The 12,824-nt window shown below is 32.8% G+C and overlaps 2 protein-coding genes across 3 annotated transcripts; one reads left to right on the forward strand and one right to left on the reverse strand.

Annotated features, from left to right (window-relative positions):
• Positions 1–768: 768 nt before the first annotated feature.
• LOC113874525 lies at positions 769–2,397 on the forward strand. Its single transcript, XM_027512747.1, has 2 exons — positions 769–898; positions 1,745–2,397. The coding sequence occupies exons 1-2, from the start codon at positions 793–795 to the stop codon at positions 2,395–2,397; spliced, it is 759 nt and encodes a 252-aa protein (XP_027368548.1). The 5' UTR covers positions 769–792.
• Positions 2,398–2,419: 22 nt separating this feature from the next.
• Positions 2,420–11,387, reverse strand: LOC113846429 (molybdopterin biosynthesis protein CNX1). 2 transcript variants are annotated; one of them, XR_003501682.1, is made up of 13 exons: positions 10,945–11,387; positions 10,654–10,784; positions 10,118–10,219; positions 9,865–9,948; positions 8,581–8,808; positions 8,217–8,395; positions 8,028–8,132; positions 7,504–7,812; positions 5,870–6,027; positions 5,670–5,776; positions 4,693–4,749; positions 3,291–3,580; positions 2,420–2,740 (listed from the first exon to the last, which is right to left on the reverse strand). XR_003501682.1 is itself a non-coding variant. In XM_027474680.1 (12 exons), exons 1-12 carry the CDS (start codon positions 11,222–11,224, stop codon positions 3,362–3,364), a joined length of 1,959 nt encoding a protein of 652 aa, XP_027330481.1. In that variant the 5' UTR covers positions 11,225–11,387; the 3' UTR covers positions 2,808–3,361. The 2 variants fall into 2 exon arrangements, 1 of the variants encoding a protein (XP_027330481.1); XM_027474680.1 differs by lacking the exon at positions 2,420–2,740 and having other exon boundaries at positions 2,808–3,580.
• Between the last annotated feature and the right edge of the window lie 1,437 nt (positions 11,388–12,824).

A 12,824-nucleotide genomic window follows, 5' to 3' on the forward strand; every position in this document is an offset into this window, starting at 1 on the left:
TTATTTTTATTTGTACATCCATTAATTTTACACTCCATCAAAGAATGTGAAAATATTAATTTTCTTGACAAAAAGTTATTCAATTAGAAAACACCTGACAAAGATGCTTAAGCACAATACATACGAGGTTAGCTTATAATATTCCAAGCTTAGTCGGCAGTAGCAAAATTAGGGGCCAATAAATTCACATGTCGTTTAAATATTCCTAACGTACAAAAAGCCTAACGCTATTGTGAGACTTAATTTCTCCGACAAATTCTTCGTATATTTCAATGTGTATTCATCTGGATCATTCAACATAAATTACATACAGTATCAATTAACATTTTATACCGTGAACGAATTAAAAATTATCATAAATATTTCTCTTAAAGTAATTGTTATAAAAATAAATTTTTTTAAAAATATGATAATTTATAATTAAATAAAAACATAAAAAAAAAAGTTACTATTTTGATTAAACTGATTTTTTAATATCAAAATATCAAATGAAAACAAGACTTGGACAAGAATTACAGGCGCGAATAGATAAATCGTGTGATGGAATTTGTCGGTTAAAGATGTGCACTGAGAACATAATTTAGCTTTTAGGTTTAAGCATCACCAAGGCACGAGGTCACCTTCCTCTGTTACTAAAGCATATTATTTTTCTTGCACCACATAGACTAATGTTTGTACGAAAAGAAAGTAAGAAGGCAAATAAAATATGAGAATTATGAGTATAAAAGAAACACTAGGAGCAATTCAATACTAAGAGACAAATATACAACCCAAAGAGAAACAAAGCCTCGAATGGATTCAATGAGGACACAGCCAGCAGCTAATCGTGTCTACGTAGACTTTGAACCCCCATATGAATGGGTCAAAAATGAAAGGCTTTTCACTGTCTTCCTCCCAGGTAATAATTTTTCAAGTTTTCAATTCTTTCCCATTGGAATCATATCAACTTAATCATTATTTTATTATATTATAATATAAGCAACATCCAAAATATTTTGAGGCTGGTTTTCCAATATTTTTGTCTTCATATGTAACATTCATTTTCAATTTGACTTTTATAAAGAAAATATCTTCAGCTTATTCTATATATGCATAAATATTTTCAAGTTTGTTGCCGCTATTTGTTAAGCCAATTAACAACACAATAAAATTGATAAAGAGGTGCATAAGGATGTTGGAAATAATTCCCATGTCTAAGGATAAAGGGATATATCATTTATGGACCATATACATATTACTCACTTTTTTCCAAAAAAAAAAAATCATTTTAAGTTTCGCCACATAACATTAAAATAATTTAACTGAAAAAATACTATATATATATACACACACACACACATATATAAACTTAATTAAATACTTATTTATAAGCCTTTTATATGATAAATTTAAATAAATTTTATACAAACTTGCAAACCCATCATACATTTCACTTTATTATAGTTGTAAGGGAAGGTGTTAAAATAACAATAATAGATGACAAAAACCAAATTCAAATAATGAATACTTATAAAGATTGAATAAAATATCCTTTTGTATAAGGTTTAAATTAATTTCACCAAAAAAATTAATTTATAAAAAATGCCTCTTATAAAAATTAACTTTGACTCAATTTCTGTTAATTTGCTGAAACGTTAATTTTTAATCTACCTTTGTATTGATTTAGCAAAAATAAAATAAAAATTGACCAAAAAAAAAAAAGAAAGAGGAAAAACATCATCTACTACACACTTTCAACATGCAGGTTATAGAAGGGATCAATTGAAGGTTCAAGTGACCTCAAAACCTGGTTTAAGGCTAATGGGTGAACGACTAATCACTGCGAACAGATGGCATCGTTTTAATTTAGAATTTCCCATTCCCTCGGATTATGACGCCGACGACGTGATTGCCAAGTTCGAGGATGGTAAGCTATTAGTCAGATTCGGTCAATTGACGAAGCCTAGGGAAACACTGGAAGAAGCACCAAGGCCTAAAGAACCATCACCAAAGGTTGATCAGCAAAAGGGTGCCCAAGAAGATACTCCAAAAGCAGAAACAAGGACTAACGGCGAAGTTTCTGAGCAAAAGACACCACAGAAGGTGGTGGAGCAAGTCAATGAAACGGAGAAGGGTAAAACTGAAACAACAGATAGTACAGGCAAAGCAGCTCAGGAAGCCAGAACCAATGGCTTAACTGAGACAGAAGCAGCAGCAACCTCCAAAGCTCCTAAAACCAAGGCTGTTACAAGATCCAAAACTAGGCTAATTGGTTTCTCTCCTAGTTTTAGACCATCTAACAAGTGGAAGAAATTGGTGAAATGGGTGGTGCTAATCTTGTTGGTTGTGGGACTTGGGATTTATGCTAGAAATACATTCAGATTATCCCATGGTGAATCAAACTTCCAAGAGCTGTGATTTTCTTTCTTAAAAAAAGTAAACACTACACTCACTTGCATATAAATGCATAAATTCAATAAAAGAATAAAACTTCTGCAATTATATTTCAATTCAGTGCAATGTATCCGTATTCTATATTTGATATACAATCATCTACAGCTTAATAATAACACATTCTGTAGTATCATTTTGTAGTTTCCGCCGGCCTTTGCTTCTTAATCTCTGTCCAGAGATTCAGGGGCAAAGGAAGAAGTAAAAAAGATTGGAGATTGTTAATGACTATACTTAGGATACTGATTAACAAAATGAAAAATTATTTAATAAAGTATTCATAAAATGCTCCTTAATAAGTATCTTCAACCTAATGACAAAAACATATATTAAATGTGTTTATATTATAACATTACTCATAAAATTACACAGTCATTTAATATGTTACCAAATCATTCAATGAATTTAACATCAACTATTAGACTTCTTATTAGGTCACACATCGTTTGGTTATCAGATATAACTTTTAACGCTATCAGTGCATCAAATTAGATTTAGAAATATAATTAACATTTGACAGATGTTAATTGGTATCTTAAGGACATTGAGAATAAAAAATAAACATTCTTATTAAAAAAATGTTACTAATGTACTCTCATAATTTTTAATGCACTTTTAGAGTGATTTTGAATTTTTGAAAAAAGAATCAATATTAATTGCTTAACCAATGCCCTGATTCTTATTTGCAAATAAGAAAGCATGCATCGATTCTCATCGCTGTCTCTCTCTCTCTCTCTCTCTCTCTCCCCCTCTCTCCTGCTACTTGACTAGGATCCTCACCCTTCAAAATTTTACTTTTATAATAAAATATAAAGATCAACGTTCTATAGAATTTTCTCAGCATTGGATGATAACTGCACCTGATCTGTTTCCCTCCCCTTGAGATGCATGGGGGCACAAGGTTGAAGCAAATGAGAAAATATAATTAGCTTTACTTGCAACAAGAACAAGAGACGTCAGAGCCAGCACCAGCGGCTAACTTATAACTCTGTTCCCACACATCGGCAGGGGCTGCTTCAGCATGAGGAACGTGACGAGGATGTTTTTCTCTCTTGTCTCCCCTGAGCTGCTTCAGACCATGCTTAAGTGATGGCAATAAAGATTCCATACACTCACCAACAGCATTTGGGTTTCCAGGCATGTTAATGATCTGAATTTTAACAAATCAACAACCATAACTAAGCCATTAAATACAAGTCTAGAAAACAAACACAGAAATCTAGGGTGTATTATTTTCAGCAAAAAACAAGATTTTCCTTAACTATTACACGATACATCGCTAATGCAGCACTATTTAGAAGCCAAGGGCACTAGGCTACTAGAACTAAATAGCTGAAATTAAAGTAACTAGTCATAGATACAAATCATCATATAAAAATAAAAATAAAAAAGTAAAAATTTTAAAGTCTATATGACATGAATTTCCAGAAATTAGTAATTGTTTAATCATAACAACACTAATGTAAGGGTGAAGACTGAAAACAATAGGTACCTTCAAACCCATACAACTAAAATCTAACAAGATATGGAAGATTTATCCCTTACAATATTCTGTTGATAAACCAGAAGGAGATTCATCACACATTCACACTACAGGTGCAGTCATTTAGCCAGTTATTTCTGTCATCCCCCTTAGTTAATTAGTTATGACTAAAAGGACTTTCTATCTGTTTAAACAAACCATAATTCCAAAATAAAATAACAGTTAATTACTTGTTCGTTCGTAGGTACCTACAGGATATTTTACAAGTGAGAGAATAAGATATTTTCTTAGAACAGCCCTTACAAAGAAAAAGAGAGAACTCTGCAAAACCACATTAAAAAGAAGTTACTGGGACAAAATATTCTTTAACAAATTAACAGGGCATTTGAGATGCTCAATTCACAATTATTCAATATTTTATTTTTTTTTAATTTGTTTTAGATGTAGAGGAGAAGGAGAAGAGAGGATGATTGACATATTTAAATTTTTACATGAAATTCTACATTGTTCTGCAAAGAAAAGGTTTAAGTATGCTTTTAATCTCCATGTGTGATTGTAGTCTTCCTAGTTTTAATTACTCTCACTTAACCCTCATTCTTTATCCATTATTCAAATAAAATCTTTCACCGCAAAATTTCACCAATAATTTAAAGAAATGTAAGAAGGTGTGATGTGACGACTGACATATCATTAATTTGTATAAATTAGCAAAGAGAAAGAGTATAAAATATTTAAATCAAAATTAAAAAAAAAAGGCTTTATTGGCATTTTTGCCTTACCAAGGTTGATCCTCTGATTCCAGCTGCCGAGCGTGAAAGCATTGCAAATGGAGTCACCTAAAGAAACCAATCATATAGACATTAATTTTGTTTCACTGGAAAAGTTAAGACGTAAATCAATTATGCCTATTACAAAATCAATAAACCCTGACTACAGACTTACCCAAGAAGCAGGCCTGAGAAAGCCACATGGGCTCATCATAATTAAGCATGTATAACAAAAACGACATCATTCAAACAAACTAAGAGAAAATTAAAAAACATGAAATCAAACTTCCTTTGAACATACGAAAATATTAAATAAGACTAATGCTACTTCCATAAACTTCTATGCACAAGCCCCTAACAAACTCATTTTAATTTATACCAACTCATCTCTTTGCTTTGTTATTAAATGAATGTGTTTCAATTATTACTTCTCATCCTGTAGACATGGTGATTCTCACAAAGAAAGTAGAGAGAAGAGAACAAAGAGGGAGAGAATCAGAATGAAACTCAGTTTTATTGAATTAAAATCAAAATGAACAAACAAGAGAGAGAGACTCATACGGGGAGACAATGAGAAGCAACCCAAAATGTTACATCTGACAACAGCCGCATAACTAACACATCTAACTATCTAAATCCCCTAACAGACTAGATACACAATGCTCAGTATAGCAAAGCTACTATACTCTTAACACATCCAAATTTATAACAAAGCAAGGAGCTTGTGAATAGAAGTTGGAAAAAATGTAGATCACTCTAAATATATAGGTTCTGTTTATGATCATATCATAGTCATTATAGCAGTGACTGATGCCAGACTGACCAGCCCAACCAATCAGTCATGTTGAACTCCTTGAACATTGATTTGGAACAAAAAAACAGATATAAAAAGAAAGAAACTGCAGAAGTAAGAAAATGACAAAACCACAAAATGCAAAACACACGACTAGAATTACTCATCTGACAAACATAAGCATAGCTGCCAATACCTTTAAACTCTCTTGCATCATTACATGCAGAAGACCAGGTGTTTCTTTCTCAATCAACGGTTTTGTAGCTTCAGGTGTTAAATCCCGTGAGGTAAATCCAGTCCCCCCTTGATTGGAAAAGCAAAAATAAAGCAGAAGTCAACTTAACAAAACTACAAGTTTTCAATTTCTTTTGAGAAGCTATTTAGATAGAAATTTACCAAGAGTAATAATAAGATCCATTTCTTCATCATCACTCCATCTTTTTAGAATGTTCTGAATTTTTGCCACATTATCTGGTGCCGCAGCTGTTGCTACAACTCTTGCTCCTCCTAGTCTTTCTGAAGAAGAATTAATAACAGAAACTGCCCTGGGACCACTGTTTAATTGTAAAGGAGTCAGCACAATTTACTGCCAACACCAATGTTTCAAAAACCTGGCTGGATCGCCTGGTTGAACCAATCAAATTATATTATCCAGTTCAATCATGATTTGACCATAAATTTAACCGATTGAACTAATGAAATGATGTTTCAATATCCAGTTCAGTTTTTAACACATTGCTAACATGCATGACATCAATATTTTCACTTTGCAAAACTAGTAATTTCTCATAAATCAGATATCTTTAATTGAAATAACTTTATTATGTCACAAAAGGGAAAATACTAACAACAAACTTAAATTTATTTCTTCAAATGCAGCGCAATGTATCCACACAATTCCATTTATTTTAGCTGGGAAACCTCAAGAGGAACTTCACTTTAACAAATGCAGACAAGTCACAAATAACAAGATTGCAGGCCACATCTCTAACAATAATAGTTGGCTTGCAATTTTTCTTTACAGGACAAAACATGAAACCGAGTGTTCCAGCACAAAGGGATACTACTTTAGAACCAAGTAGTAACATAAACAAATAGAAGAATAGAGAAATGCCTAACCAATGGATGACTGAGAGAAGGTTTCTAGTATACAGAGCACCTTGCACAGTCATACCCTGTTTTCTAATTGTTATTTAACTACGATGATTTTCCTAACCTGTGTAAAATTGTACATGATAAGAAGGAATATATGGTAACATTTTACTGAAAATTGTAGCACTTAATAGTATTAATGCATTAAGTTGTATTAAATTTTGTAATTTCTAATAAAAATTTACAATCCATAACTTCTTATCATGTGCAACATTGCACAGATTAGAAATATTGTATAAAATGCAATACTAAAAAACCCTAGTGTTATACATTGGATGTGTAGAAATTCAACATGAAATCTCAGATATATATAATACAGAAAAGGGTTCTGCAGTTGATAGGACAATAAACTACGACAGATCAATGCCCAAAGCAGAATTTTTATCTACAAACTCTAGAAGCTTTGACACTGTTGCAAAACACTCAGTACATCCAATGCCTCTATTGGCATTGACTAATATCAAGTTTGCTTTTTAGTTTTGCATCAACTTTGTGACCTCTTTTAAACAATGATTCAAAGAGGTGTATCCAGATGCCATTCAGCATTGTCCAACTGGGAAGATGATTTATGACAACATTGGCTAATTTGACTCTTTCAACAGCATACAGCATACCAATGCTGTTGCGATGAGATACCATAGCTAAATCTTAGCTTTAATGACAACAAATGCCACATTGCTCCATTCCTTTAGTCTCCACAGAAACTTTTTCTTTGTTTTGGAAGAGTATACAAGATGCACTCAATTAACAATAAAAGTTCCTAGTTAACACTGGAGGTCAAGAACAAACATGTTGAATATGGCCTATACCCCGTTAATGTTCTTTACAATCTTTTTGTTTGCATGCACCTGTATAAAATATAAAGTGAAGACCAATACCTTCGATCGGGGCCAGCTCCTGTGGCAACTGTATCACTTACTGTAAGAATAGCCACTCTGAATTCAGCCTCCTCTGAAGAATCAGTACTTATTTTAGGCGATTTAATTCCTGGCAAAGCTAAGGCTGAGTTTGATGACACATGATTCTCATCACAACCCATGGGTCTTAGGTCAGAAATTATGATAGCTGACACAGTGGTCCCAGCAGAGAGTACACTGCCTGTTGCTGGAAACTCCAACAAGGCATTAGCTGACTTCATACTAAGTAGTCGACTGCTAATCTGATGACCAGTACTCACAGCAACAAAACTGAGAATCACAGACAGGATAAAAAGTTCATTCATTAGAGACCAGATCAAATATAGCAACAAAGCCTCTGCATAACAACCCCAAACCCCCCCCCCCTCCCCCCTCTCAAAAAAATAATAAATAAATAAACGAAAACACATGCAACAGAGAGAACAGATGTGTATGTAGATTCAGCTAGACCCAGACTAGAGCAAAACAATTCACCACCAACTTACCCTGGATTGCCTGTTCCATCATTGTCAGTCCAGATAATAGAAGCACGATGGTATTCTGGTCTAAGTGGATCTGTCTTTATGGGCTGACAAAGTCGAGCTTGTACCCTGCATAGAGAGCAAATAAAATGAATCTAAGCAAAAGCAAGCAGGCCATCTTAAAAACAGTTGTACTTTGGAAGTTTATGCAACCTAAGATGATGAGGATTTGTCCACCCTGCAAGTTGGCGTATGGCAGGGACCACAAAGAGATGGAAACAAACTAAAGAACTGACAGGATTTCCAGGTAGCCCAAAAGCTAGAATTTTACTTTCTGTTGGTTGAAAGTCAATCTCTGCAAATGTAAATGGCTTGCCTGGTTTAATACACACCTGAGAGATAAGTGATTCCTAAATTAAGATAACATGATTTATAAATCATACTGACAAGGACATTAGACAGAAAAATCTATAATTCTACTACTTCTACTACTATGACAAACACACTGCATCTATTGCTGAAATTACAAGACATCAGAATAATTTTAGTAACAATCAAATAAAAAGAGGGGGATAACCTTATTGAAATGTACTTTGCCTCGCTTTTCAAGCAAAGGCTTGATAAAATCTTTGTCTCCCATTGATACACCTCCTGAAGTTAGAAGAATATTAATTCCTGAAGCAAAAGCTTCATCCAAGACCCTTCCTTGACATTCTTTGTCATCCTTAGCAATACCGAAGTCCAGAACTTTGCACTGATGCTGTACTGCAGCTGCCAGTAGCATGGCTCGATTAGAGTCCCTAATCTGCATTGGATCTATATTAGATTATATTCATTTTAATTACATTTACCAAGCAACAGATGTAAATTATGGCACAAACCCAAACAGATAGTCCACAAATGGGTAGTTAATTAATGTGGTAAAATAACTGTTATGTTGTCCAACAAATTTTAAACAATATATTTGCACATAGTAAGAAATTTCCATCCAAAAATGTATATTTAGCCTATTAAGTATTAAAGGTCCAATGACATAATAACAAATTAACAATCTCCATTATAAAGCTCAAATGGCTATTTGAAACCTCATTCAACAACATACTACTGATGCTAAAATCAAAACAAGCAACCATATTATTGTTGGTATAATCTCAAGGCTGATTCAGATAACAATTTAGTAATTGATAGAACTAGGTATCTGATTAAGAAGAATTAAGGATGAATCCCAACTACAAGGAAAGAACACTGCAGTCCTTTGAGGGACTGCTCCTCCCAAGCCAAAGGCCCTAACTCTCCCACAATTGACAGGACACTTCCCCCCTCATCCCCTCTACTTATTATAGGCAGCATGCCTAATTAACTAATTCAATTTAACTAACTGAGAAATATTATTAATGGGTAAATAACATTGTAATTAACTACTGATGGGGGTTACCCAACAGTAATCTATTACAAATATTATGACATTGAGTTGAGTGTGATCTAGGAAGTACTATTTAGCATTCTAAAATAGAGGCAGCGGGGAAGGCTATAGATGAACACCACACACACATCACCAGCTTAATAACCAACTAAAGAATATCTCCAAATTGAAATTTTCTTTGTCAATTCATGTTGAACCATTGTCTCCCCTATTTGTGTTCTTTTAAATGAAATATACTCGATGTCAATTCTAATTTGTAGTAATCTACAGTATCACATTAATAATTATTTAAGAAAAACTCTGGAAGCTGACATAGAATTTTAGTCATTTCTAACGACCAGCTTCCACATGATAGTTCTTAATAACTGATAGCATTAGTTTTCCTGCGAAGAATTTTCATAAACTCATCTTACTAGTCCTAGTACTCCATAACAATACCTGACCACGACTCAGATGCCCAGTAGTTGGCTCTACAAGCTCGTCTCCAGTAGAAAGAACAGCAACTGTTGGAGTAGGATAAACCTGCATAAAAGCATTATTTTCCATCATTACAAATATCCATATCCAACAGTAGAACATGCAAATAAGACAACATATCAAAATGCTCCCACCCAAGGAATCAAATAAACTATGTGCCATTATGGCAAGAAGCTTGCTTAATTACAGAATCCAGGAACTCTCAAAAGAATACCTTCACCGTTGTTACACCAACTGTAGCAAGCAAGCCAATCTCTGAAGCGCCTAATCTTTCTCCAGGTGTCAAGACTATTGCATCTTTCTCAATATCAAATCCCTGTCAGAGAATACTCATAGATTAACTACAAAAGCATAGATCACCCAGTGCAGAAAGCAGTGAACAAAACAGCAAAATTTCAAACGCTATAATCTACATTATAATACAAAAATGAAAGAGAACTTAAAAATTAGAGAAAAAATTTGGTGTCAAGTTTCCTTTCCTGTGTATAAGAATTTTGGAAAAAGACAGACACTGTCACAGAATCAGATTCACAATAATAGCGGCCCTCACACTCATAGAAAAACAGAGAAGAAAAAAAAACACAACACTGTCAACATTGGTCATTCAAGAGACCCATAACCTCCAGTACAATACAATCACGCACTCAATTCTTGCCTGTCATAGTAGTCTAACATGTTAAACTCAACATTATCACGGCAATTACTTACTCTAAAGTATTGTCAACTGATAACAGATAAAATCATACATACCACAGGGCGTATATCATTGCCTTTGGCGGTTTGCACCAATATTCTCACCCGCTGAGTTCCATCCGAGTCACTGGTCACAATTTCAGTGTTCTCAACCTGAACAACCGCATCAGCACCATCAGGTATAGGCCCTAAACCAACAAAACAAACATAAGAAGAATAAATATAAACACAACTAATCACAAATCAACATCCAAAAAACAAAAACTACAATTACACAAAACAGAAAACCTAATTACTATCAGAAACAGCACATGCAGAGTAGAAATAAATCAGGAAGAGGAAGAAAACCTCCGGTAGTGACATAAGCGACAGTTCCAGAAGTGAGAGTAACACCAAGAGCATCATCTCCAGCTCTGGATTCAGCAACTACAGGATATTCGCCAGGGCCATCTCCAGCAATCACCGCATAACCATCCTTAACAGAGGCCGGATAAGGAGGCAAAGGATCAATGGCGCGAACCTCTTCTGCCAAAACCTTGCCAAGTGCATCGTGAAGAGGCACAGTCGCTGGAGGAAGTCGTTTTGAAGCACTTAGAACCGTTTGAAGAGCGTCAATCACAGAGATCATCGTTTCGTTGATAGATAGATGGACAGATAGATAGGTGAGGGTCGTTTCGTGCGTGACCGATAGAGATAGTCTACTGTTACTTGCTTATTTTATTATTATTTTTATTTATAAGATGCGTACATACATATAAATAGTCGATATAAAAGTGCCTTTTCACCAACTCCTGCAGCCACCTGCTTTAGAAATTAGATGCTTCCTCTCCTCGTCCGCGTGTTTGTGCTGTGGGACACTCCCCAACTTGGTATATTTATTATTAGAGTATTTTAAATTTCACGATTGTCATCCGTTTTATGTGAATTTATTAACAAATTAAGTATATTATAAGATGCTTTGCATATTTATCTGCTGCTGTCTATTTCTATTTGGTTTCCACGCAGCAGCCATATATGTCAGTGCTACGGGAAAAACTACTGACGCCGACCAGCCATTACCTCTCCACGGTGGGGTCGAGGAACCCCGTTGGTTTTCTGTTTTTACTATTGCAATTTTATGATTTAAAATATCATTTAAATAATCTATATTTATTAATAAAAATAACAAAAATTAATTAATCGTGATAGAAAATTTATAATTATTTATATAATAAATATTTATCTTCTTATATAAAAATATTTTTAGTATATTATAAAATTTTATATACTGTAGAAAACATTATATATAAATTGAATGTTAATATTAATTTTTTTAAAAGTGAGATACAAGTAAAATATAAAATTAAGTAATTTTTTTATTAATCAATGATAAATATTGAAAAAATTATATTAAATTACAATACATATATTTTGTAATTATATTTAACATCTAATTTTTTCAAATAAAATATACGATTCATTCCTATATTTATAATGTTTGTAAGTTAGTCTTCATGGCGTTATAAATTTTATACTTTAAAAAAATTATATTTTAGTTTTTATATTTGGAGTAATTAATATTTTAGTTTTTATACAAAATTTTATTATATATTTTATTTTATTATTAATATAGAGATCAAATCATAAATGATAAAAATCAAACATAACAAAACGATTGTATAAAAACTAAAACATTATTATTTTTTAATTATAAGAATTAATTCATAAATGATATAAAATTAAATATATGATTTAACTTGGTATAAATATAAATATAAATATAATATCAAGATATGTAAAATGTTATTTATTAAATTTTAAAATATTATCATTAATATATAATTGCATTAAAAAGGATATAAATTTAAATAAAAAAGAGACAGTAAATGAGATTGAGACATCTCATGCTATAATTTAAACTTGTCCTTAAAATATCCCAAGTTTAATTTTAAAAATTCAAATACGTCAAAGTTAATATCGACTTGCAACAAGTTAGTGACACAAATCTTATCTTGTACATCTTTACTTGCCACGAGGTCCTTCACAAATTCAACTAAATTTTTATCAGTTGAAAATATTCTAAAGCTAAACAAGATTAGCTTTAACATTCTATTAATCATTAATTTGTTTATTCAAAATACTTGAAACGTATGCTTGCGTATTCGTCTATAAGTCAAATCGGATATGTAATTATTGGAATAATTGTTAAGCTTATCATTCAAAATCTACTTAACGGTGCGAAGGTTAAA

This window comes from Abrus precatorius, unplaced genomic scaffold (genome assembly GCF_003935025.1).
Source record: "Abrus precatorius isolate BTA unplaced genomic scaffold, Abrus_2018 Scaffold8, whole genome shotgun sequence".
Taxonomy (NCBI): domain Eukaryota; kingdom Viridiplantae; phylum Streptophyta; class Magnoliopsida; order Fabales; family Fabaceae; genus Abrus; species Abrus precatorius.

What these genes read in the sequence shown, in the direction of transcription:
- LOC113846429 (XM_027474680.1), bottom strand. Translation starts at nt 11,224, where the DNA reads ATGATCTCTGTGATTGACGCTCTTCAAACGGTTCTAAGTGCTTCAAAA. An exon ending in GGATCTTATTATTACTCTTG is followed by an intron (nt 5,777 to 5,869) that starts GTAAATTTCTAT and finishes TTTCCAATCAAG; the next exon opens with GGGGGACTGGATTTACCTCA. An exon ending in TGATGCAAGAGAGTTTAAAG is followed by an intron (nt 4,750 to 5,669) that starts GTATTGGCAGCT and finishes TGGTTTCTTTAG; the next exon opens with GTGACTCCATTTGCAATGCT.
- LOC113874525 (XM_027512747.1), top strand. Translation starts at nt 793, where the DNA reads ATGGATTCAATGAGGACACAGCCAGCAGCTAATCGTGTCTACGTAGAC. An exon ending in TTTCACTGTCTTCCTCCCAG is followed by an intron (nt 899 to 1,744) that starts GTAATAATTTTT and finishes TTCAACATGCAG; the next exon opens with GTTATAGAAGGGATCAATTG.